At 56.8% G+C, this 22,390-nt stretch overlaps 2 protein-coding genes across 2 annotated transcripts; one reads left to right on the top strand and one right to left on the bottom strand.

Moving 5' to 3' along the window:
• The first annotated feature begins 159 nt into the window (after positions 1 to 159).
• IPO4 (importin 4) lies at positions 160 to 8,929 on the top strand. The gene is made up of 30 exons (XM_026486383.4): positions 160 to 367; positions 448 to 534; positions 661 to 740; positions 833 to 874; positions 1,274 to 1,403; positions 1,512 to 1,691; positions 1,923 to 1,988; positions 2,101 to 2,202; positions 2,289 to 2,372; positions 2,842 to 3,006; positions 3,096 to 3,149; positions 3,307 to 3,416; positions 3,715 to 3,823; positions 3,977 to 4,106; positions 4,338 to 4,451; positions 4,543 to 4,656; positions 4,900 to 5,020; positions 5,183 to 5,294; positions 5,402 to 5,517; positions 5,626 to 5,703; positions 5,780 to 5,837; positions 5,925 to 6,030; positions 6,107 to 6,300; positions 6,447 to 6,494; positions 6,854 to 6,979; positions 7,088 to 7,296; positions 7,407 to 7,539; positions 7,620 to 7,724; positions 8,374 to 8,443; positions 8,562 to 8,929. Exons 1-30 carry the CDS (start codon positions 299 to 301, stop codon positions 8,690 to 8,692), a joined length of 3,243 nt encoding a protein of 1,080 aa, XP_026342168.2. The 5' UTR covers positions 160 to 298; the 3' UTR covers positions 8,693 to 8,929.
• Positions 8,930 to 8,965: 36 nt separating this feature from the next.
• On the bottom strand, positions 8,966 to 22,242 carry REC8 (REC8 meiotic recombination protein). Its single transcript, XM_026486387.4, has 20 exons — positions 21,876 to 22,242; positions 14,391 to 15,522; positions 14,230 to 14,298; positions 13,994 to 14,136; positions 13,833 to 13,908; positions 13,614 to 13,734; positions 12,698 to 12,782; positions 12,260 to 12,339; positions 11,901 to 12,015; positions 11,740 to 11,812; positions 11,572 to 11,657; positions 11,359 to 11,408; positions 10,874 to 11,020; positions 10,458 to 10,524; positions 10,191 to 10,351; positions 9,947 to 9,995; positions 9,629 to 9,695; positions 9,404 to 9,535; positions 9,224 to 9,330; positions 8,966 to 9,124 (listed from the first exon to the last, which is right to left on the bottom strand). Exons 2-20 carry the CDS (start codon positions 14,444 to 14,446, stop codon positions 9,033 to 9,035), a joined length of 1,776 nt encoding a protein of 591 aa, XP_026342172.2. The 5' UTR covers positions 14,447 to 15,522; positions 21,876 to 22,242; the 3' UTR covers positions 8,966 to 9,032.
• Positions 22,243 to 22,390: the final 148 nt, after the last annotated feature.

Here is a 22,390-nt window from a genome sequence, read left to right as displayed (position 1 = left end):
GGGCCCTGTCCCTTAGAAAGCCCGGTCGGCGGCGGAACGCACGCAACGCGAGTTCTCCGCGGAGCTTGGGAACTCTCGGCCGGGGGAACCTGCCTTGCCGGGGCCTGTTTCCGCGGCTCGGCGGGCGCTCAGGCCGACGGAAGCGGCGAAGCCCGAGCTCCCTGCGGGAAGCGGGTTGAATCACCCTGGCGACGGGCGGGGCGCGCAGCAACGCCCTTTCCGCCGGAAGCGGGTTTCAGGGCCTCCACGTGCTGTCCCTCCCCCCGCCCGACCCAGTAGCGGCGGCTCGGCTGCTGCCATGGAGCCCACCGGGCTGGAGCAGATCCTGCGGGAGCTGCTGCTGCCGGACACCGAACGCATTCGCCGGGTACGGGACAGGGGGGACCCGGCCGGGGCGAACGGGAGGTGGTGGGAAAGGCCCGACTCTGACCCCGGGACTCCTCGCAGGCCACGGAGCAGCTCCGGACCGCCCTTCGGGACCCGGCCGCCCTGCCCGCCCTCTGCGACTTGCTCGCCTCGGCGGCCGACCCTCAGGTGAGGCGCCTGCCCCTTCCCGCGGAGCGTCCCATAGTACGCCACCGGTCGAGCCCCAGCTTGCCCTCTGCGGCCCGCCCAGCACCTTCCTGCCCGGACCCTCACATGCGTGCTTCCTCGTCCCAGATCCGCCAGTTCGCGGCCGTGCTGACCCGCAGACGCCTGAGCACCCGCTGGCGACGGCTGGCGGCGGAGCATCGGGAGAGGTGGGCGGGGCCAGGGGCGGGGCGGAGGCGGCTCCTGGGCGGGCCAAGTGCCCACACCTGCCAAGTGCCCACACCTGCCACCTGTGTTCCAGCCTCAAGTCCCTGGTCCTGACCGCCCTTCAGAGAGAGACCGAGTAAGTGCCTACCTGCCTCCCGGTGGGATCCTGACTGACTCGAGGCTGAGACCCTGTGTGGGTTTCTGCCTTGTCTTTCAGCTCCGGACAGGGCCGGGGAGGGGGAAGGATGTCAGCTCTCCACCAAGGGTGGAGCAAGGGTTCTGAGACTGTGTTGAAGACTGAATTTCATGAGAATGGGCTGTGATGGTCTGCCAAACCCGAATCAGAAAAATGGAACCGAAATTCAGTCTGCGTGAGGCCAGGCTCACCAGATTACACACCCACCTTGCTGCTGGTCTCCCTGTGAGCCACCGTCTTATGTGTCCCAACTTGGCAGACCCTCTGTCCTGGCCAGCGTGTGCTGGGGAGGGTATTGGAGGGTGATTGGGGGTGGGGGGCAATCTCTCCTGTTTGCAGGCACTCCGTGAGCCTTAGCCTGGCCCAGCTCTCAGCCACCATTTTTCGAAAGGAAGGCCTGGAGGCCTGGCCTCAGCTCATGCAGCTTCTTCAGCACAGTACCCACAGCCCCCACATCCCAGAGAGAGAGGTACTAGCACATGCTGGGTGGGTGGGTGGGAGGGAGGGAGAGAGGGAGGGACTGAGAGACTGGGTAGACCATACAAGCTTTTCTCTCTCATCCCCTACACCTGGACAGATGGGGCTTTTGCTGCTAAGTGTGGTGGTGAGCTCCTGGCCTGAGGCCTTCCAGCCCCACCACCGGGAGCTTCTTCGGCTTCTGAATGAGACCCTTGGTGAGGTGGGGTCTCCTGGGCTCCTCTTCTACTCCCTGCGCACTCTGACCACCGTGGCCCCTTACCTGGGCACTGACGACGTGGTGAGATGTGGGTCCTCACCTTCCCTGGCTCCCTGTCCTCGGGCCTTCCACATCCTCGCCCTTGCGGATGCAGAACTACTTCGGGCTCTTTCTCTGCCATTTGTCATCCCTAACAGTTGGGGATACTGTGGGTGGCTGGACCTGGGCTCCTCCTGTGGCCAGGCTTTGAGGAAGCTGCCAGCTTCTGGGGCCTGAGATGAGCGAGCATGCATTATGCTTTTTGCCCTCCAGCCTCTCGCACGAGTGTTGGTGCCCAAGCTCATTGTGGCCATGAAGACCCTGATCCCTATAGATGAGGTGAGGACAACATTCAGGCTAGAGCTCTGTTGAGAGGAGAGTACAGGAGCACACGGCCTGGTCCCCTGAAGAAGAGCATGGCAACCCTGTGACTTGTCTGTCTGTCTGGCAGGCAAAGGCCTGTGAGGCTGTGGAGGCCCTGGATGAATTGCTGGAGTCAGAGGTGCCCATCATCACCTCCCACCTCTCTGAGGTCCTCACATTCTGCCTGGAGGTGAGCGGGGGATGGCCACGGCCTCTACTGCTTGTTTTGCTGGGAGTTTCCTTGCCTGTCTCTGATTCAAGTTACTCTCTGGGCAGGTGGCTAGCAATGTGGCTCTAGGTGACGCAATACGTGCACGGATTCTCTGCTGCCTCAGTTTCTTGGTTAAAGTCAAGAGCAAGGTGAGTACTCTCTGATGCACATTACTGCACCCCCATTTCCATCCTTCGTCTCAGTCCTGGGACATTTTGTTCATCTCAGGGGTATCTTTAAGTATTCAAGACTTGATATGGCCTCACCCCAGCTCCCGGCTGGGAGTTTGGGAATCTCCTGCTGGACCCTTTGTGGCCTAGGAGGCTGGAATTTTTTTCTTTTTTTTTAAGACTTACTTGTTTTAGAGAGAGAGCCATGTGCGCACGAGCAGGGGGAGGGACAGAGGGAGGGGAAGAGAGAATCTCAAGCAGATTCCCCACTGAGTATGGAGCCCGACGCGAGGCTTAATCCCATGACCCTGATATCATGACCTGAGCCGAAATCAAGAGTCAGACGCTTAACCGACTGAGCCACCCAGGCGCCCAAGGCTGGAATTTTTAATATGAGTCCATCTCGGGAGCAGATTCTCAGGGACACGGTTCCACCTTCCCTCTCAAGGCCTTACTGAAGAATCGTCTCCTGCCGCCCTTACTACATACCCTTTTCCCCATTATGGCTGCCGAGCCTGCCCTGGGCCAGCTGGATCCTGAGGACCAGGATTCGGAAGAGGAAGAGCTGGAGATTGGGCTGGTGGGAGAGACCCCCAAGCACTTTGCTGTACAGGTGGGATGTGCGACAGGGGTAGGGGCAGGGCATTAGGTCGCTATGGGGCAGAGATGGGTTCCAGCAAAGTCTTCCTGTCGTCTTTTCAGGTTGTAGACATGCTGGCACTACATTTGCCCCCCGAGAAGCTCTGTCCCTTGCTGGTAAGTGTTCTCTGTCCTTCTGGTGCCCCTGTCCCCCGGCGTGCCTAGTTTCCTACCACTGAGGATATTTGGGCCCTGGCACGTGTGGCGGGCCAGTTGCCGCAGGAATGGGCAGACTTGGACCAGGGTTTCAGGGGCGTACTATCCGTTCCCCTAGATGCCTATGCTGGAAGAGGCCTTGAGGAGTGAGAGACCGTACCAGCGCAAGGCTGGGCTGCTGGTGCTGGCTGTGCTGTCCGATGGAGCTGGGGACCACATCAGACAGAGGTGTCTGTTCCTGTGTCCTGGAGTGAGGGTGGGCCGCGGGGAGGACCAGCACACGGCCCGTGACAGTCCTGGTCTCTGCTTGTTGTTGGAGCTCAATTTTCAAGCGTGTTTCCCCTCAGTCTCGAGTGCCTGGGTTTGAAAGATAATTGAAACGGCCACCTCAGCTCTAGAACCAAGGGGTGGTTCGTCCCATCTGGTGACATTTCCCTGGTCTCCCTGGGGAAAGGAGGAGAAGGGCTCAGCCTAGGGCTTTCTGGCCCTGCCCCTCAGACTGCACTGTCTGCTTCCGCCCACCCAGGCTGCTGCCCCCGCTGCTGCAGATCGTGTGCAAGGGCCTGGAGGACCCCTCACAGGTTGTACGCAATGCTGCGCTGTTCGCCTTGGGCCAGTTCTCGGAGAACCTCCAGGTCAGTGAGACTGAACGTGGGCGGCCGTCCCCGGGGCCAGCTTCCCCTCAGCTTCATCTCTTCAGCCATCCCTGCCGCCGCTGGCACTTAGGGGGCTGCTTTGAGGGCACACCCCTGGCCGGCTGACCCGGGGCCCCCTTTCCCCTCCCCCAGCCCCACATCAGCAGCTATTCGGGGGAGGTGATGCCACTGCTCCTCGCCTACCTGAAGTCAGTGCCTCTCGGGCACACAAACCACCTCGCCAAGGCCTGCTACGCCCTGGAGAATTTCGTGGAGAACCTAGGTAGGTGATGGCGCTGGGGCACGGGAGGGAGGGGACAGAGCTGTAGCTTTGGATGAAGGGGGTGGGACGCGCAACCCCCCGCTCCCCGAACCGCTGTCTGCAGTGGGGAGAGGAGCGTGGCAGGCTCCCAAGGAGCCCCAGGCTGGATGTTCGAGGTCAGCCTAGAGGCCGGGAGGCCCCCAGAATGTAGGAGACCGGGACCGGGTGTTAGAGGCTTGCCCTTTCCCACAGGGCCTAAGGTGCAGCCCTACCTTCCGGAGCTGATGGAGTGTATGCTGCAGCCTCTGAGGAATCCCAGCAGCCCCCGGGCCAAGGAGCTGGCCGTGAGCGCCCTGGGGGCCATCGGTGAGGAGGAGGAGGCACGGACTGGGTTTCCCCAGGGAGCCTGTGGCAGGCGGTCCCCCTCCAGCTCTGATTCGGTCCTTCCACCCCACAGCCACAGCTGCCCAGGCCTCCCTGCTGCCCTACTTCCCCACCATTATGGAGCACCTGCGGGAGTTCCTGCTGACGGGCCACGAGGACCTCCAGCCTGTGCAGATCCAGAGCCTGGGTGAGTGAGGGGCACAGGCAGGGTTCCCAGTGCCGGGTAGGGGCTGAGGTGTTCATGGAGATCCATCCCCCAGGGCAGCACAGCTATCTTCTGATCAAAGGAGGCGCTCTTCCCACCGCTTTCTAGGCGCGGTGGGATTCCGGAATTACCCCCCAGCCACCGTCTTTGGTCCCCCAGGCTTTGGCCTTGCGCCCCTCTGGCTTATGTCGCATCCTAGTACTAACCAAGCCTTTGCCCCCACAGAGACGCTGGGGGTGCTGGCTCGAGCAGTGGGGGAGCCCATGAGGCCCCTGGCTGAGGAGTGCTGCCAGCTGGGGCTGGGCCTGTGTGACCAGGTAGACGACCCTGACTTGCGGCGCTGCACGTGAGTGAGCCCCCACCCTGCCCCTGCCCCACGCCTCCTGCCCGCCCACTGGATCCGCAGCCCTGAGCTCGGAACCCGGTCCTCTGGTTCTGGACGGTGGGCTTCCCCGTTCTGTCTGGCTCTGGCGGGCGGGACCGGACGGCTTCCACCTGCCTCCACCAGGTACAGCCTGTTCGCAGCCTTATCGGGGCTCATGCGTGAGGGCCTGGCGCCCCACCTGCCACAAATCACCACACTCATGCTGTTGTCGCTGCGTTCCACTGAGGGCATTGTGGTGAGCAGAGCGGGTGGGCTGGGTGACTGGGGGAAGGGCAGCCCCGGGGTGGCATTCGTCTCCTGGATGTGGCTGAGCCGGGTCCCTGCCGCGCCCCCTCTGCCCAGCCTCAGTATGACGGAAGCAGCTCCTTCCTTCTGTTTGACGACGAGAGCGGCGGGGAGGAAGAGGAGGAGCTCATGGACAAGGACGAGGAAGAGGAGGATGACTCCGAGATCTCAGGGTGCGGAGGAGTGCCGTTCTAGTCAGGGGAACCCTGGCTTTGGGCGAGGGCCCCATGCCGGCCCTGCCCCCCTGGGGCCGGATCACTGCCGCCTCCCCCTTGCTATAGGTACAGCGTGGAGAACGCCTTCTTTGACGAGAAGGAAGACGCCTGTGCTGCTCTGGGGGAGATCTCTGTGAACGCCAGGTGAGCCTCGGCCCTTTCCCGACACTGGGGACCCCGCCTGGGAGCTCCTCCCCCACGGCTGTGTGTGTGTCCACAGTGTGGCCTTCCTTCCCTACATGGAGAGCGTCTTCGAAGAAGTGTTCAAGCTGCTGGAGGTGAGAGGGCGGGGGAGGGAGCGAGAGGGGTGCTCAGGCCAGTGGCCCCGCGGCGGCCATGACCACGGCAGCCCGTCCCGCCCGCAGTGCCCTCACCTGAACGTGCGGAAGGCAGCCCACGAGGCCCTGGGCCAGTTCTGCTGTGCGCTGCACCAGGCCGGTCAGAGCTGCCCCTCGGAACCCAGCACCGCAGGTGAGAGGGGGTGGGGCCTGCGGGGACGGCGGGGGAGGCAGGGCCTGACCGGGGCCTCAGCCAATGATGTCCCCAGCTCTGCAGGCCGCCCTGGCCCGGGTGGTGCCGTCCTACATGCAGGCGGTGAGCGGCGAGCGGGAGCGCCAGGTGGTGATGGCCGTGCTCGAGGCGCTGACGGGGGTGCTGCGCGCCTGCGGGCCCCTCGCGCTGCAGCCCCCCGGGCGTCTCGCCGAGCTCTGCGGCGTGCTCAAGGCCGTGCTGCAGCGGAAGGTGCGCAGGGCAGGCGGGCTGCGGGGCGAGGAGGGGGCCGGCCCGAGCAGGGAGGGTCGGGGGCTACAGGCCCGCCTTCCCCCTCCTCCCCGGCGCGGAGAGAAGGGGCGGGAGAGCCCGGGCCCAGCTGAACTCTCGTCCCGCAGACAGCCTGTCAGGACACTGACGAGGAGGAGGAGGAGGAGGAAGAACAGGTGAGAGCTACGGACGCCCACTGCGGGGCCAGGCTGTCCGGGGTGTCCGCAGCGTACCTGGGCTTGGCCTAGGGAGCCGGGGCTGCTGGAAGGTTGGTAATGGCTCTGACGGATGCGGCTCTGCTCCCACGAAGCCGGCGGCGGGTCAGGAAAGGCTTTCTGCAGGCGGGGGTCGGGGCGTGGGGCCCTGGGATCGAGAGGGGAGACTGGGCGCGCCAGGAGAAAAAGCCGGGCTTCCCACGAGCCCAGCCTGGAAGGGGCCAGTCCTGGGGACCACCTGTGGTGGTGGCAGGGCATCCCGGAGGTGCCCCTGTTCGCAGAGCTAGCCCGCTGCTCTAGCCCCTGCCCTGGCCCCGCAGGCCGAGTACGATGCCATGTTGCTAGAGCACGCCGGAGAGGCCATCCCTGCCCTGGCCGCCGCAGCGGGGGGAGACGCCTTTGCCCCCTTCTTTGCCAGCTTCTTGCCATTGCTGCTGTGCAAGACGGTGAGTGCCCTGCACCCTGGCTTCGAACCCCATCCCGCCCGTGCGCCCTGTGCCCAGCCCCCGACGCATTCCCAGTCCCAGCCTGCCTTGCACTCCTCCCCCCACCAGAAACAGGGCTGCACGGTGGCAGAGAAGTCCTTTGCCGTGGGGACGCTGGCAGAGTCCATTCAGGGCCTGGGCAGCGCCTCAGCCCAGTTCGTGTCTCGGCTGCTCCCCGTGCTGTTGAGCAGCGCCCGGGAGGCCGACCCCGAGGTGCGGAGCAATGCCATCTTCGGGCTGGGCGTGCTGGCGGAGCACGGGGGCCACCCTGCTCAGGAGTATCCTCCGCGTGCCGGGGGAGGGGGGGGGGCGGGGGCGGGGGGAGAGCAGCCCTGGGGCTTGATGGGAGAGGTCTGTCTGTGGGCCTGTGCCTTGACTGTGGAACCAGATACTTCCCCAAGCTGCTGGGGCTTCTGTTGCCCCTCCTGGCACGGGAGCGCCACGATCGCGTCCGCGACAACATCTGTGGAGCTCTGGCCCGCCTGCTGATGGCCAGTCCCACAAGGAAACCGGAACCCCAGGTGAGGGATGGGGGCAGGGGCTGGGGCTGGGGGCAGGGGGTGGGAGCAGAGCAAGGGGCCTGAGGCGTCTGTGCGTCCAGGTGCTAGCGGCCCTGCTGCACGCCCTGCCGCTGAAGGACGACTTGGAGGAGTGGGTCACCATGGGGCGCCTCTTCAGCTTCCTGTACCAGAGCAGCCCCGACCAGGTAACTCAGGGGGGAGCTTGATGCCCCGGTCAGAGGCAGGGTTGGTCTCCCTTGTAACTGACGCAGAGTCACAGTCTAAACTGCCCTTGGACGTGCCTTTGTCATGCAAGGGTCGGCAGCCGGGCAGTAACTGCAGCGGAGGGGCCTCCTGTCACCACGCAGCGTTTTTCCCCAGGGGGGCTTCATCCTCCCTGGCCTTCTGCACCCTCTGGTGTGAGCCAGAAGTCCCTGCTTCCCTGGACTGACGTCCTGTACCCGGGCTCCTTCACGCTGTGTTCCACGGAGCGTGGGCACCTCTGCGCCACCCCCGTCCCTTCCAGTCACAGCAGCTCTGCTTCCTGAATGCGGTTCGTCCTCGCCAACCAGCGAGGGGTGGACTCGTGTTCCCGTGCTCCCGGGTCGCCCACCTCTGCCCTGCACCGTTAGAGACCGTCGCGTTGGCGCGCCTCCCGAGTGTCTGGGCTTCTTTTGGTCACCATCTGTCTCCTTCAAAAAAAATTACTCCCACCGTGTTCCATGGGTCCTTCTTGGGTTTCCCAGTTGTCGTGGATGTGAAACAGTAGGATGCGAGAGGTATCGCTGCCGAGAGACCCTGCCTCCCCTCGGGCCAAGGGCCGCCGGCACCGAGTCAGGCTTTCTCCCCCCGCAGGTGGTCGACGTGGCTCCTGAGCTCCTGCGCGTCTGCAGCCTCGTTCTGGCTGAGAGCAAGATCCCACCAGGTGAGGGCGGCGGGCGCGGGCAGGGCCAGGGCAAGGTGGGGAGCAGCGCGGCGCACAGGGCCCGGGCCAGCTAGGGATTTGGGGGCCAGTCCTCCCCGATGTCTCCCTCTCCACCCAGACACCAGGGCCGCACTGCTGCTGCTCCTGACGTTCCTGGCCAGACAGCACACCGACAGCTTCCACTCGGCCCTGGGCTCGCTGCCCGGTGACAAAGCTCGGGAACTCCAGGCCGCCCTGGGCCTCCCCTAGACTGTGGGCTGCAGCCGGGCCAGAGAGAGCAGAGCCTGCCCAGGCCCCAAGACCACCTCTCAGCCCAGTTTCAGCTCGCGCCTTACCAAAGATTCTGGGCCTCACACCCACTTGCAGTCTCAGCCCCGTTTGCTGCCTTACAGGGGTGTCCCTGGGGCTGATCTGTTACGCTGTGGAACAATACAAATGGAGTCCTGACATCCTCCCCTAATAAAGGCAGTCCAGTTTCTGCTTGAACAGTAGCCCCGAGAGCAGGAAGCATCGAGATACAGGTTCGGAATTGAGGCAGGCAACACGGGCTTTAATGGGGCCGATCTCCCGGCAGCCTTGGCAATCAGTTCTAACCACAGTGGAATCGGGGTCCCAGCCGGATCAGGAGGCGCCCGTACGGCTGGTCTTGTTCCAGGCGGAGGATCTGCTGCCCTGCGAGCACTGGTCGGAGAAGAAGACGGGGCCGGTCAGGGGGAGTCTCCATGGCGGCCTCTGGCCTGTGTCCTCGCCCCCCCAATGCGCACACTTGCCCACACTCACCCAGGAGCAGGTAGAAGACCCGGGCGGCCATCCGGCGGGGGCTGAGGGGGGGCACCAGGCTGCTGAAATCGGGCTCCCTGCCGGCCTGCAGCTCCTGGGCCACCGCCCTGGAGGGATCGGGAGCGGTTGGCTGGAGTCCCAGTGCGGGCCCACCCCTCCGGGGCACCCTCTCCGCAGTACCTGTACACAGCCTCCAGCGACAGCAGCTCGGGCTCCAGGGGCAGCGCCGCAGGCAACTCCAGGGGCATTTCCGGGACCTCGGGCACCGCAGGCAGTGCAGGGGGCTCTAGCTGCTCCACCTCAGCCCAGGCCCTGGGAGGACACACGGGTCAGGGGGTTGGGGAAGGCGGCAGCTGTGACACTGACGAGGGCCACACCCCGAGTTCACCTGGGCTGGAGGCTTACCACCGTTCTTCTGGGGGGATGAGGCTGATGCGGGTCTTCTCTTCCTCCACCGCTTCTAGAGAGATCTCTGTTGGGGGTAGGGGAAGGGCCTGAGTGGGTCTGCTGAGATAGGAGTGGTCGGGACCTTGAGGCCCGCTGGTTGAACCAGATGCCACAGCTGTGCAGTGACTTGCGAGAAGGACCCAGGTAGGAGGACTGAAGAGGTCTAGACTTCCTTGTGTTAAATGCTTCCTCTAGTAAAATCCGTCAGCAGTAAGGGTACCCATTCCCTGGGACAGTGGCTGGGGTGGTGGCCCTCTCCCCTCTCCAGGTGCCTACCTGAAGACAGCATGAGGGGCCCGCTGGGCTCCTGGGCCTCTCTCGGGACCTGGGGATGGGAGAGCGAGAACTAAGCCCCTGAGCGTCACAGAAGCACCTGGGGCAGGGTGACACCGTCCTGGCCCTGTACCAGTCTACGCTCGGGGACAGGACCTGTCACCACTGGCTTGGGTGGGCAGAAGGCAGCCTGCTGGAACTCCGGCAAAGCGGGCCGGCTCCCGAGGGAGGAGGAGGGGGCAGTTACCTCGATATCGCTCAGAGTTTCCATCCTCCTTTCCTCCTCAGCTGCCACCTCCCTCTCAGCCTCCTCCTCAGGCTCCAGGGGTGGCCTTCGCCTGAGCGCTTCTGGGGGTGGCTGGGCACAGTGGGTCCAGAGAGCCAGCAGTTCTGGGGGCAGCCAGACAGCTGCGGAGGGAGGGGCGGCAAGGATGGGGTTTGAGGCGTGAGGAACACCAAGACAGAGGACTGTGGGTTCAGAATACCCCACATGCCAACTCCCACCACTCCTTACAGTGAGTTGGGGTTTGGAATAGCTCCGTGGGGCTCTTGATGGTCCTCTCGGGAGGCTGCACTTTTGGCTGCGTGGCGGGGGGGGGGGGGGGGGGGGGCGGGGAGGCAGAAGCCCAGTTAGGAGGGAGCGACTCCTCACTGCCCCTTTTCCACTTCTTCACAATTGTTCCAAAGCCTCTGACCTTCCAACTCTCAGGCTCCTGCCTCTGCCTGCCCCGCCCGCTGCTAAGTGGTGCCCAGGCATGTGCTACGTGGGGTCACTGAAGGAACGCAGAGAGTTGTCTCTGTGCAAACCTGGAACACGTGCACTTTGGGGATCGTTCCCGGTGCCTCCCCAGAGTTTAGAAGGCCCAGCACACATGGCCCCCAGCCCTCCCTGCCTCCCTCCATGGCCCTCAGAGCCTGGGCTGCACTCACACACTCCCAGCAGTGGGCTCTGGTTTGCAGTTGTTCCTGGAATTTCTCCCGGGAGATCTGAGTCTCCTTGTCCCAGAACAGTAAGCGGCGGCGGCGGCGGCGAGCAGGCGGACGCGGAGGATATGGGGGCACTGGGGGCCGCCGCCTCTGAATGGAGAGGGGAGGCGGGGGCAGGGCTACCCATTACTCCTTTTCCTGTCACCTGGGTGGGCTGCAAAACAGGCCCCACATCCCCACTCCAGAGGCACCCCAGGAAAGAGCTGGGGCAGGGCCTCTGAGTGCAGCTCTGACCTCACATGGGGGGCCCGTCTGGGGAGTGCAGGCTGGATAAAATGGACGGTGGGCAGGGGGCACCTTTTACCAATTTGTGCAAAGGCCCGGGTAGGCTAGCAGTGGCCCAGGGCTTGGGGAAGCTGAACATGGATGAACGGCTCTGGGAGAGGAGGGCAAAGAGGAGGAGAAAGTTTGGAAGGGGCACTACTCACCTCTGGGCTGAGTGGGGCTGGCAGCCGCAGCTCTGGCGGGGGGGTGACCTCTGCAACAACACTCTAGGTCCCAGCTCTGCCACCCCCTTCGCCCTGACAGCCACCCAGGCAAGAAGCTAGAAGGCCTCCCTTCGGCAAGTTGCAATACAGGGCCTTTGTCTGCAGTAGCCGGGCAGGTCCCCCAGGAAGGCCCCAGGCACGGTGGGCACTCACCAGCAAGTAGGGCCTCGGGCTCCCAGCCTACCGGCTTCACCTCCTCGGGGGCCAGGACCAGAAGTGGCTCTGCTACCCCTTCCTCCCTGAGGGGAAAATGGGCAAGAGAAATGAGGCCACCCCTGCTGGCACTGGCCCCCTACCTGGCCCAGGGGGTCCTGCCCTTACGGTGCGACAGCTGGAGGTGAGAGCGGGGGTACTACGGTAACCCCCTCCGGAGCCCGGGGCTCCTCCTTGTACTCTGCAGAGGGAAGACAAGGGCTCAGGGCGCAGAAGAGAGGAGACGGGAGCACAGTCCGGGCCCAGCCTGCCTGTGCCGGGGCGCTGACCATCCGGTGCCAGGCGGGCCCTACGCTCCCGCTCCTCCAACAGGATGGCTTCATCTTCCTCAGCAATCAGTAGGTCCAGTTCTCGGCGGCTGACCTCTGGGAGGTCCCGTTCACCCTGGCAAGAGAGGAGAAGGGAAGGGGATACAATTCCATTTCTGAAAAAGGCAAGTGGCTCTAGGAGACTGGGTCTGAAAAGCAGGTGGCAGGAGGCCCACTGGGCACTCGCACGCCAGGCGCAGGGCGTGCTGAAATGGAGACGAGAAGACAGGACTCGGACAGAGCAGTGGGGAACTCGAGGCGGGCTGGGCTGTCAGAGGCAGGACTCGGGCCTCAGGCTCTCTCGCCAGGGGCCAGCTCACCTCGATTGGCAGCATGCGGATGGGCTCCGCCTCCCGCAGGGTGATGGCCTCCGGAGGCAGCACAGTGACCGGGACCCTATCTGGAGGGGCAGGAAAGTCAGACCAGCTCCTCTGCCGCTTTCCGGCTGCCTACACCCATGTGATGGGGCAAAAAGCATGGACTCTGGGATCAAGTCAGCCTGGGCTCTGGTCAGGCCCTGGCCAGTCACGGGCAGTCTGGCCCTGGCTAGGCTGCTTAACCACTACGGGCCTCACTCTTCTCCTCTGGAGAATGGGGATAAGAATTCTGATCTCATAGGACTCTTGTGAGGCAGAGATAAGGTGACACAAATAAAGTGCCCCTCAGAGGGCCTGGCTCTTAAGAGAAGCTCAATGATGGTCATTTCTTCAGTTCTTGGGCCTTCTAGGCCTCTCCCGGGAGGGAGGCGCTCTGCTCACCAGGCTTCCTGGGCTCCACAGGGACTTCAGGAGGGACCTCCTCAAGAACTCTCTCTGGGATTGCAGCCTCTAGGAGCTGTCGGATCTTTGGGGAGGATTGGGGACAAAAGGAAGGGTTCATCCTCAGCCCGTTTTCCCACTTGCACAACCTTATTCAGACAACAGACAAAAATACTCCTTCATGCCACAGCCTTGTGACACCGGCATGTGGTGAGCTCACTCGCCATCTGCTCTCCTTTCCTCCCATTCCTGCCCCCCTTAGCTAGACTTTGTCCATTTTTCTGTGCAGGAAGCACTGCACCCTTATGTCGAGTGTCATGGGGGACAGAAAAGATTCTTGATCTTAAGGAGCCTATGGTCTAACAGGAAGACCAGTGTGTACAGGACCCCAGCAAGAGTCAACACAAAGGGTGCAACAAAGCCCTAGCAGCATGCTTAGTTCCAAAGCAACATCTGGTTCCGGCCAGGGATAAAGGCTCACGGAAAGCCAGGTCTGCGAAGGATGTGTAGGACTAACTAGTGCAGAACGTGGGTGACCATTATGGGCATGGAGGGCTGCGTGCGGTGGGGAGCTGGAGGTGTGTCCGAAAGAAGGAAGCAGCATTATCTTAAGCTGAGGACGTGTCAGGACGTGGATAGAGAAGGACATGGGCGGGGAAACCTAAGGCTAAGAGAGGATAAGGGCCTGGCTTAGAGCCTTGGCAGTGGGAACTGTGTGGAAAGAAGCTGGAACAAGAGCTGCCTCTAGGTTGGCCTTGAATAGACGAGTGGAGTGGGCTTTGTCTGCAGGGGTCCACCGTGACCAGTCCCCAGCACGGACTCCTGCAGGGGAGAGCTGTGGCAGACCCAGGAACAGCGCTCCCCTCCTGCGCTGTCAGCTCAGCAGCCTGAGGCCTCTGTGGGGAACGAGCCCTACCTGAGGGATACTGAAGGGGCTGGGAAGTGTGGGAGCCACAGACATCATCCCAAAAAAGGGGTCTGGAGCATCTTCCAGGGTCTCCATCATGGCCAGGCGGTTAGGAAGCAGCAGGCTGGGTCTGAGACAGAGAGAATGTGGGCTGCCAAGTACTGCGGCAGAGGGCTGACACCCAGCAGGGAGGACGCCCCCCCCCCCCGAGGCGGGGGGAGCACTCACAGCTCCGTCTCCACCATATCAATGCGGATCTGCCGCTGGGCACGGTACAGGCGCTCCAGGATGTGCTGGATGTCCTCTGCGGGCAGGGAGAGCACAGTCGAGAGCGCGCCTCCGCGCGGGCCAGGCGGCTCTGCCCCATATCCGAGCCTTCCCCGCCTTACCTACGAGGTACTGGCATTGTTGAGAGTAGACCCGGATCACACCGATCTGCAGCTGGGCTGACAGATAGAGGGAGAAGCGGGGCCGGGGCAGGCCGGGCAGCGGGGGCTGAACTCGTACCAGCACGTAATCGAGGATTTCCTCACTGGGGGGACAAGGCGCCCTGATCGCCACTGTGCCCACCCCCAGCCCCACGGCCTGGCCCACCCCCTCCAGCTCCTCCCCTTCCCGGCCTTACCAGGTCTTCACCACGTTCACCTTCAGGTACTCGCGTTTCACCAACCGGCTGCCGCGGGTCGCTGCCAGCCTGGAGGGGGTGGAGGTGGGGGTGGGTTGAGGGGGGAGCGTCAGGCTGGGGCCCCCGGGTGCCCCTCCCGGCGCGCACGGCCCGGCCCTTACCAGATGGTGGCGAAGCAGCCGGTGTGGCGCTGAAGCACGTTGGGATAGTAGAACATTGTCCCGCCGGGCTTTCACCCTGTCCCGGGCGCTCCTCCGCTCGGATCTCAATCTGAATTCTTCGTGGCACGGGGCTTCCCAGCACCGTCGGGGCAAAGGGCTCGGAACGGCGGCCGCCGGGGTGGCCCCAGAACGCCAGGTAAAGGAACGGATAACACTCAGGTGTGGGTAAACAATTAGGGCGAGAAGTAAACGGAGGCACGGACTGCACACACAGCAGTTGGGACGCCCCTCTCCGCCGCTCGGAGTGGGTTCCCGCGCCGCGTGGCTGCTTCGAACTTACTGGGGCCTTCCGGGTCGGGCTGGAGGTGCAAAGCTCCCCGAGGGCAGGCCCGGGCTGGGCCCCAGGCCCGGTCCCGAGGGAGAACGGGGGTCGTCTGCAGGGGTGCCGGGCTCCCGGGCCTTGCACTCCGCTTGGGCACCTGCAGTCCCCGCGGCACTAGGTCCCGCCGCAGGGGGCGCGTGCTCCGGGGCTTGGCGCCTCCCTCGTCATTAGATGGCGGCGACCCCCACAACAGCCAATGGGGAACAGGGGTGGGCTTGGGAGCGCTCGGTTCCAGGGCTCCAAGTAGCCCGCCTGGGGTCGAGGCAACAGGGGTCTCCCGAGGCAGGCAGCGAGCCAATCAGAAGAACCCCCGCGTGGTGCGGGGGGGCCATTGTGAGGTGTCCTGACCAATGGGCTCTCGTTCTCGCCTCTGACAGCAAGGGTTCCTCGGTGGCACTTCTCTGCCGACCAATGAGCGAGGAGCAAGTGGCACTTCCCTGCCGACCAATGAGCGAGGAGCCAGTCCCGGCCTCGCCCCGCAGCAAGCTTGGTAACAAGGGCATTTCGACCACTAGAGAGGCTCGGGTCATGCCGGGGGCAACTGCCCTGCTCCATTCGGGGCACCTGACCTGAGGTTAGACCTTGCCCTTTCCCCCTGAAACCCACCAGGTACCGAAGATCGGTCTGCCTCTGTGCCCAGCCTGGGGCCTGTCGTCAGCTGGGCAGATAGACACGGTGTGAGGTGGCCTTGGCCGCCACGGATGGATGAGGAAGAAGTCAGATCTCACAGGAAGCATGCTCAGTCATTTCCTAAACGTGAACAACATAGGCTGTGGACGTGCCCCCTCTGGCTGTTTGCCAGTTGTGAACGTTCTTCCCGCTGAAACAGACCTCAGCAAGGTACCTCTCCGCGTACAAAAGCCATTTACAACTCTTTGTCCCCATGCCTCCTGCCTTTGCACAGCCGGGTGTTTGGCCTCCAATGCCCTTCCCAGCCTTGATCCCAGGACACACTTCTGCCTCTTTAACACGCAGCTCTTAACTGCCGGGGAGCTGACTCTATTTTAATTCGTTCCTTCAGTCTACTGAGCTCTTGAGATTAAGATCTTTTTTCTTTTTCTTTTTCAACTAGTTCCTGGAAACTAGCACAGTAAACATTTGTCAAATGAATATGCAATTACCCCAAATTTACAACTACAGAAAGTCAAGGCTGACCGAGATTTCAAAATCTAGTCCTTGAAAGCTTCACAGGACTTGCTTTTACAGATGAGAAAAGACAGAGGCCCATAGGACAGTTTTTCCCAGACCACAAATTTCCCTAATGACAGCCTGGTTGGGAACTCTGCTCTCTTGAATTCCAGTGTTTCTAGTACCTATCCCACTGTGCTTGGCTAAACGAGTTTCTACACGTCCAAGTTGTTTCGATCACTGTGCTGTTTATCAGTTCACATTGGGGCACAGAGATGGTAAAGTGGGGGCATCCACCCTTAAGGTACTTAGAACTTCGTGTAGGACCAGCTCATGCCTCAGGGAAGGCTGATAAAGACAGGAATGTACGAATATGCCACCACTTACGAGGTCAATGCTGTAAATAAAACCTGATGAGGAACTGTAAAATCTGAGATGCAGTGATTGGTGTAAGAATAATAGTAGAGTGTTCAGGACTTACACAACAATGACCTCAATTTAAAAAGGGAAGGTCAAAATCATCATATTCTGTTGGGTAGCAGGGAAATAAAAATAAAAAAAAAAAAAAAAAAAGAACTTCGTGTAGGAGATAATAGAGTAATTTGTTCATTCATCCCTCCGTTCAACAAATATTTATGACAGGCCTACTATGTGCCATGCCCTCCTCTAGGCACTGGAGATAGAGCAAAGAACAAGTCCCTGTTCTCATGGCGTAGGGAAGGAGAGACAATAAGTAAGTAGACAGACAGAAATATGTGAAGTGGTGATCAGGGCTATGAGAACAATGAGGCAGCATAGGAGAATGGAGAGTAGCGAGGGCTGCTATCTAGGTAGGGTGTTCAGGGAAGCCTTCTCTGAAGAGAGGAAGCAAAATGCACCGACCTGAAGGAAGAATATTTTACAGAAAAAAACCAGCAAGTACAAAGGTCCTGAGGCAGAAATGTGGTGGATTAAGGAGCCTGGAGCCAGAATGGTAAGGGTGAGGTTAGAGAGGAGGATAGGAGCCACATCACAAGGACTGTGGAGGCTACTGTGAGGATTTGGGCTTTTACTCCGAATGAGTCAAGAGCCAACGGAGGGTTTTGAGCAGAGGAATGACATGATGAGATTTATGCGTTAAGAGGACCTCTACTGTCTTGAGAATAGACAGAAGGTGGACCATTGTGGGGGTGGAAAATATGCAGAAGGAAGCAGAAAGAGATGTGAGAGATCACAGTAGCATGTTCCAAAGTGTTAGTGGTGGAAGCAGAGAAACTGGTCAGATACTGGATAGATTCTGAAGGAATAATAATGATGGGCTCTGCTGATGGATTGGATATGGGGTATGACAGAAAATGGAAGAGGACACTATATAATCACAAAGGGAACATCCAACAAGAAGATAAAACAATTGTAAATATTTATGCACCCAACATGGGAGCGCCCAAATACATAAAGCAGTTAATAACAAACATAAAGGAAGTAATAAATAGTAATACAATAATAGTAGGAAACTTTAACCCTCACTTATATCAATGGACAGATCATCTAAACAGAAAGTGACAGTGGCTTTGAATGACACAATGGACCAGATGGGTTTAACAGATATATTCAGAACATTCCATCCTGGGGCACCTGGGTAGCTCAGTCGTTAAGCGTCTGCCTTAGGCTCAGGGCGTGATCCTGGAGTTCTGGGATCGAGCCCCACATCGGGCTCGTCCACTGGGAGCCTGCTTCTTCCTCTCCCACTCCCCCTGCTTGTGTTCCCTCTCTCGCTGGCTGTCTCTCTCTCTGTCAAATGAATAAATAAAATCTTAAAAAAAAAAAAAAAAGAACATTCCATCCTAAACCAGCAGAATATACATTCCTTTCAAGTGCACATGGAACATTCTCCAGAATAGATTACATATTAGGCCACAAAACAAGCCTCAACAAATTCAAAAGCATCGAAGTCATACCATGCTTCTTTTCTAACCACAACACTACGAAACTAGAAATCAACCACAAGAAAAAATCCGGAAAGATCAGAAATATATGGAGATTAAATAACATGCTACTAAACAATGAATAGATCAACCAAGAAATCAAAAAGGATATCAAAAAATACAAAGAGACAAATGAAAATTAAAACACAACAGTCCAGGGATGCCTGGGTGGCTCAGTTGGTTAAGGATCTGCCTTCAGCTCAGGTCATGATCCCAGAGTCCCGGGATCAAGTCCCACATATCAGGCTCCTTGCTCAGTGGGGAGCCTGCTTCTCCCTCTGCCACCTTCTCCCTCTGCCTGCCGCTCCCCCTGCTTGTGCTCTCTCTCTCTCTCTCACACAAATAAATAAATAAAATATTAAAAAGACAAACAAACCCAAAGCCCACAACAGTCCAAAATTGTTGGGATGTAGCAAAAGCAGTTCTAAGAGGGAGATTTATAGCAACACAGGCCTACTTCAAGAAGCAAGAAAAATCTCAAATAACCCTTACATCTAAAGCTAGAGCTAGAAAAAGAAGAACAAAACCCCAAACGAATAGAAGGAAAGAAGGAAGGAAATAATAAAGATTAGAGCAGAAATAAATGAAATAGAAAGTAAAAATTAAGTTAAAAAAAAAGGATAGATCAATGAAACTAGGAGGTGGTTCTTTGAAAAGATCAACAAAATTGATAAATCTGTAGCTAGACTCATAAAAATAAAAAGAGGACTCAAACTCAGAAATGAAAGAGGAGAAATAATCAACACCACAGAAATACAAAATATTATCAAAGAATATTATGAAGAATTACATACCAACAACTTGGACAACCTAGAAGAAATGGGTAAATTCCTGGAAACATAACTGAATCAGAGAAATAGAAAATTTGAACAGACTGATTACCAGCGATAAAATTGAATCAGTCATCAAAAAACTGTCAACAAACAAAGTCCAGGACTAGATGGCTTCACAGGTGAAATCTACCAAACATTTAAAAAGGAGTTAATATCTATTCTTTTCAAACTATTCCAAAAAAATAGGGGCACCTGGATGGCTCAGTCAGTTAAGCATCTACCTTTGGCTCAGGTCATGATCTCAGAGCCCTGGGATCAAGCCCCACATTGGGCTCCCTGCTCAGTGGGGAGCCTGCTTCCTCTCCCACTCCCTTTGCTTGTTCTCTCTCTCTCAATCTGTCAAATAAGTAAATAAAATCTTAAAAAAAAAAAATAGAAGAGGAAGGAATGCTTCCAAATTCATTGTATGAGGCGAGCATTGCCCTGATATGAAAACCAGACAAAGACACCACAAAAAAAGAAAACTATAGGCCAATAGTTCTGATGAGCAGAGATGCAAAAGTCCTCAACAAAATATTAGCAAACTGAATCCAACAATACACTAAAAAAAATCATTCATCACGATCAACTGGGATTTATTCCTGGGTTGCAAGGGGGATTCGATATTCGCAAATCAATCATGATACGTCATACCAATAAGAGAAAGGATGAAAAAAAAGATCATTTCAATAAATGCAGAAAAAACATTTGACAAAGTACAACATTCATTCATGATAAAAACCCTCCACAATGTACGTTTGGAGGGAACATAGCTCAACATTATAAAGGCCGTATATGAAAAACCCACAGCTAACAGCATTCTCAATGGGCAAAAACTGAAAGCTTTTCCCCTAAGGTCAGGAGCAAGGTAAGGATGTCCACTCTCACCACTTTTATTCAACATAGTACAGGAAGTCTTAGCCACAGCAATCAGACAAGAAAAAGGAATAAGAGGCATCCAAATTGGTAAGGAAGAAGTAAAATTTTCACTATTTGCGGATGACATGATACTATGTATAGAAAACCCTAAAAACTTAACTAAGAAACTACTAGAACTGATTGATGAATTCAGTAAGGTCACAGGACACAAAACGAACATACAGAAATCCAGTGCATTTCTATACACTAATAATGAAGCAGCAGAAAGAGAAATTAAGAAAACCTATTTACAATTGTACCCAAAATAATAAAATACCTAGAAATAAACCTAATCAAGAGGTAAAAGATCTGTACTCTAGAAAGTATAAAACACTAATGAAAGAAATTGAATATGACACAAAGAAATGGAAAGACATTCCACGCCCGTGAGCTAGATGAACAAATATTGTTAAAGTGTCTATACCACCCAAAGCAATCTACAGATTTAGTGCAATCCCTATCAAAATAGCAACAGTATTTTTCAAAGAACTGGAACAAACGATCCTAAAATTTGTATGCAACCACAAAAAACCTCAAATAGCCAAAGCAATCCTGAGAAAGAAGACCAAAGCTGGAGGCATCATAACTCCAGACTTCAAGTTATATTACCAAGCTATAGTAATCAAAACTATACGGTACTGGCATAAAAACAGACACATAGGGGGGTGCCTGGGTGGTGCAGTTGAGTGTCCGACTCAGTTGTGGCTCAGGTCGTGATCTCAGGGGCCTGGGATCGAGCCCTGTGTCTAGCTCTGCGGTCAGCGGGGGGTCTGCTTGAGAGTCTCTCTCCCTCTGCCCCTCCCACTTGTGCTTGTTCTCTAAAATCAATCAATCAATCAATCAATATTTTTAAAAAATAGACACATTGATCTATTTGAATAGAGAACCTGGAATTAAAGCCACAATGATACAGAATCTTCAACAAAGGAGGCAAGAGTATCAATGGGAAAGAGACAGTCTCTTCAACAAATAGTGGTGGGAAAGCTGGACAGCAACATGCAAAAGAATGCTCCTGGACCACTTTCTTACACCATACATAAAAATAAACTGAACGCAGATATAGGACCTAAATGTGAGACTTAAAACCACAAAAATCTTAGAACAGAGCACAGGCAGTAATTTCTCTGATATCAGCTGTACCATTTTTCTAGATAGGTCTCCTGAGGCAAGGGAAACAAAAGCAAAAATAAACTATTGGGACTACATAAAACTTAAAAGCTTCTGCACAGCAAAGGAAACCACAACAAAACTAAAAGGCAATCTACTGAATGGGAGAAGATATTTGCAAATAACATATCTCATAGAGGGTTATATAATATATATAACCTATATATTATATGTATATATAATATATATAACCTATATATATTATAAAATATATAAAGAACTTCTACAACTCATCACCAAAATAACCAAACAGTCCAATTAAAAAACGGGCAGAAGACACGAAAAGACATTTCTCGAAAGCAGGCATAGAGACGGCGGCCAACAGACACATGAAGAGAATGCTCAACATCACTCATTCTCCAGGAGATGCGAATCCAGACCACAATGAGGTATCACCTCACACCTGTCAGAATGGCTAAACAACAGGTGTCACAAGAAACAACAGGTGTCAGAGAGGATGTGGAGAAAAGGAACCCTGTGCACTGTGGGTGGGAATGCAAACCAGTGCAGCCGCTGCAGACAACAGTATGGAGGTTCCTTAATAAATTAAAAATAGAACTACTGGGGTGCCTGGGTGGCTCAGTGGGTTAAGTGTCTGCCTTCAGCTCAGGTCATGATTCCAGGGTCCTGGGATCGAGCCCCACATCCGGCTCCCTGCTTGGTGGGGAATCTGCTTCTCCCTCTACTCCCACCCCCCGGTTGTGCTCTCTCTCTTTTTCTCTCTCTCTCAAATAAATACATAAAATCTTTAAAAAATTATAAAAATAAAAACAGAACTACTATATGACCCAGTAATTCCACTACAAGGTATTTACCCAAAGAATATGAAAGCACTAATTCAAAAGGATACATGCACCCCTATGTTTATGGCAGCATTACCTCCAAGAGCCAAACTATGGAAGCAGCCCAGGTGTCCATCGATGGATAAATGGATAAAGAATTGTACACGTGAAACTAATTTAACACTGTATGTTAACTATACTGAAATTAAAATTAAAAAGAAAGGAAAAGAAAGAAACTAGAAGTCAAGGAGATAGCAAGTGCAATTAAGGGCGAGGAGGGATTTCAGCAAACCGAGGGCACAACACAGTTCGTGCGCCTGTGTGCTCAGTACCTGCTTTCTTCCCTGCTAATGCGGATGCGTCTGGGCTCTTGGCTTCTCAGGAGGATGATGGGCAAGACTGAAGAGAAGGAAGGTCCAAGGACGCAGAAAGGCTCGAAGGCAGCACTGAAGTTTGTCCGATGCGACAGTAAGAAGATCCTTGAGGATCTAGGCTTGTAGGTTTTGATGACGTAGGTGAGCCAGGGGAGGCTTATAAGAGCGACATGGCAGGAAAGAGTCTGATCTGGGAGGCCCCTCTCCTCCAAGCTGGTGTCCCCCACGCGAAGGCGGAAGCTGGAGGCTGCGGCATCAGCTAAGTGGTGACTTAGGTCTGAACTGGTCTGCTGGACGTGAGTGGAGAGGTAAGATGACAAGTGGCCTGTGAAGGGAGAACTTTCAGTTTGGTGGCAAAATCAACACAGGGGTTAAGGAGAGGAGTGTCAGCTGATCTGGAGCCCTCAAATCTCAGCCAACAGAGTATGGGTGACATGGCAGTCTAGGCCATCTGTCTAGGCCAGAACGTCTCT

Source organism: Ursus arctos, unplaced genomic scaffold (genome assembly GCF_023065955.2).
Source record: "Ursus arctos isolate Adak ecotype North America unplaced genomic scaffold, UrsArc2.0 scaffold_37, whole genome shotgun sequence".
NCBI classification, from domain to species: Eukaryota; Metazoa; Chordata; class Mammalia; order Carnivora; family Ursidae; genus Ursus; species Ursus arctos.
The sequence above is the reverse complement of the archived record's forward strand: the minus strand, read 5'-3'. Positions and strand labels throughout refer to the sequence as shown.

What these genes read in the sequence shown, in the direction of transcription:
- REC8 (XM_026486387.4), bottom strand. Translation starts at nt 14,446, where the DNA reads ATGTTCTACTATCCCAACGTGCTTCAGCGCCACACCGGCTGCTTCGCC. An exon ending in TCACCTCCAGCTGTCGCACC is followed by an intron (nt 11,658 to 11,739) that starts GTAAGGGCAGGA and finishes TTTTCCCCTCAG; the next exon opens with GGAGGAAGGGGTAGCAGAGC. An exon ending in AAACTCTGAGCGATATCGAG is followed by an intron (nt 9,996 to 10,190) that starts GTAACTGCCCCC and finishes TCCCATCCCCAG; the next exon opens with GTCCCGAGAGAGGCCCAGGA.
- IPO4 (XM_026486383.4), top strand. Translation starts at nt 299, where the DNA reads ATGGAGCCCACCGGGCTGGAGCAGATCCTGCGGGAGCTGCTGCTGCCG. An exon ending in GAATTTCGTGGAGAACCTAG is followed by an intron (nt 4,107 to 4,337) that starts GTAGGTGATGGC and finishes CCTTTCCCACAG; the next exon opens with GGCCTAAGGTGCAGCCCTAC. An exon ending in ACCAGAGCAGCCCCGACCAG is followed by an intron (nt 7,725 to 8,373) that starts GTAACTCAGGGG and finishes CTCCCCCCGCAG; the next exon opens with GTGGTCGACGTGGCTCCTGA.